Source organism: Micropterus dolomieu, linkage group LG08, assembly GCF_021292245.1.
Source record: "Micropterus dolomieu isolate WLL.071019.BEF.003 ecotype Adirondacks linkage group LG08, ASM2129224v1, whole genome shotgun sequence".
Taxonomy (NCBI): domain Eukaryota; kingdom Metazoa; phylum Chordata; class Actinopteri; order Centrarchiformes; family Centrarchidae; genus Micropterus; species Micropterus dolomieu.
The window spans coordinates 19,057,197-19,059,353 of NC_060157.1; the positions used below are offsets into that span (position 1 = coordinate 19,057,197).

Below are 2,157 nucleotides of genomic sequence, written 5' to 3' on the forward strand. Positions count from 1 at the left end.
TGTCTTATCCAGTGCGCCATCCCCCCCCCCCCCCCTCTAATCCTTTCCTCATTCCCCAGATCAATGTGAAAGACCATCGCTTTGCTAAGTACGTGGAGAACCACATCTCGTTCCACGATCTGCGGGCGTTTGTCTTCCAGAGAAAAGACGACATGGAGAAGTTCATGACTGAGGTCAGGGTGCTGCAGATTCTCATGTTGACGCTGAGAATGAAAAAATCTGAATGCAAATTATAGTTGACCTTAACATCAGACAAATCCTAAATTTGTGTGGCACATCCAGTAATCGCCCTCCCAAAAAAAGAAATGTTGTTTTATCTGTCCTGACCCTCAGGTACGTGACAAGATGAACTTGAAGGTGAACTCCATTTGTTCTCCCGAAGAGTCATGTTCAAAGCGGCCACCATCCCGAAATATTGAGTCTCTGAGGTAATGACTTATTAAATCAACATAAAATGTGTTTATTTGTGTACATCTGCTTATTTGTGTAATTTGTCTGTACGTTTTTTTAATATATACTTTATTTAAAATTTTCTTACTTTTCATCTCTAGGCGTTTTGGGTTCTTCACCTACCTGCGGGAGATGTTTGATGCCCCTGATGAGGTGATGAGTTACCTCTGTCACCAGTACAGGGTGCATGACGTCCCTGTGGGCAATGATCAAACTAAATCCATGATTAGAACGGTATGTTCCTCTTCCCACGAGTTCTGTATATAGGCACCACCAATAAAAATGACACAATCGCCTCTTTAATTATTTTGACCTAGTGCCATTCGGGAAATGTCAGAAGGTTGCATTCTTTGATTTGCTGTCAAAGTTGCTGAATTAAATTTTTCATTGGTTTGTGTTTTAATCAATGAGGCATTTTATTAGTCTTGATTTAATTCCGCTGCGGGTAACTTCAATCTAACTGCCGTATATTTTTCTCACTTTTTATTGAAAAAGCATCTCTGCTCACCTCAGTCTTGTGTCTCTGTGTCCCTGTTCTTTCTCACAGGTAATTGAGGAGCCCTACCTCAGGGTGTTATACACAACAGAGGAGAGATACACATTGAAGAGGTCCTTTTACTCCAACAAGATCAGCACCAGTAACTCCGCAGTGCATCCTTCCCAGTACCTCACCATCACCGTGGACGCTGAAGAGAAACGGCGGCTGGAGCAACAGATGAAGGTATGGGAGAGACAAATTTGAGTGCACACAGCCCAGACGCTTTTCTTTAATAAATCTAGTATCTGGTACTCCAATGCAATACAGTACCTTTTTAATTGTAATAAGAGTTTAACTGAGGCTGAACTGTTAACCCCCACTGTGACCAGGCCTGTGGGTTGAAGCTACGAGACACTGATGAACGAATGCAGGCCCTGCAGAAGGAAGCCGCCGCACTGGATCGTCGTGACAATGAATTGTTGGCGGAGAAGAAGAAGCTCTCTGAACTGAAAGGCAAAAAGAGACAACTGGAGCAGAAAATCAGTACCAAACAGGACAGGTAAGTTCAGCTTAAATAATCAAAAGACCCAACAGGCACAGAATTTAAAATGTTCCTCTGTATTTTGATTTGTATATTGTCTAATTTTAGAGTTGTGTGAGTTTATGTTCGAGTTTGACTAACTCCCTCTTTCCATGTGTTTAGTCTGAGGCAGATGGAGCAGAGTGTTATCGACCTGCGAATGATCGAAGAGGATACTAAAGAGAAAATTGCAGCTGTCAATTCCCAGAAGGTGTCCATAGTCGCAGCATTCATAGCCCAAATGAAGGTATGGATACATTAACTTGTATATGACCTGTGTGTGACCGCTTTGCATTTGGTGGGTGTGGTAGGATGACATTAAGAGTTTTGATACCGTCTGACTTTCTTTGTGCCCTTCACTTCCCTTGTCTCTCGTCATCTGTAGCTGAGAGCCAAGCTGACTATGGAGAAGGTGCACCTGGCCTTGGAGACGGTGGGGCTGACAGCTGAGAAGACCAAGCTGGAGAATGATTGTAGAGAGGGCGCCTCTGAACTCAAGACGACTGATGTAAGTGTTACACACACACACACACACACACACACACACACACACACACACACACACAAACCTTTTAGATACATCTAACCCTGCTGGAGTGTCTGTGAAATTAACTCCTGTATTTCATGATCAGCTCCTCGCTCTGTATCA

General features: G+C 43.3%; 1 protein-coding gene across 1 annotated transcript in view; it reads left to right on the top strand.

Annotated features, from left to right (window-relative positions):
• The window catches only part of smc5 (structural maintenance of chromosomes 5), a 12,798-nt gene that overhangs the window by 5,871 nt on the left and 4,770 nt on the right, over positions 1-2,157 (top strand). The window contains exons 11-17 of the mRNA XM_046056373.1: positions 60-173; positions 334-428; positions 552-684; positions 998-1,171; positions 1,318-1,487; positions 1,632-1,755; positions 1,894-2,016. Of these exons, the coding sequence (XP_045912329.1) occupies positions 60-173; positions 334-428; positions 552-684; positions 998-1,171; positions 1,318-1,487; positions 1,632-1,755; positions 1,894-2,016 (933 nt within the window). The remainder of the gene's footprint in view (positions 1-59; positions 174-333; positions 429-551; positions 685-997; positions 1,172-1,317; positions 1,488-1,631; positions 1,756-1,893; positions 2,017-2,157) is intronic.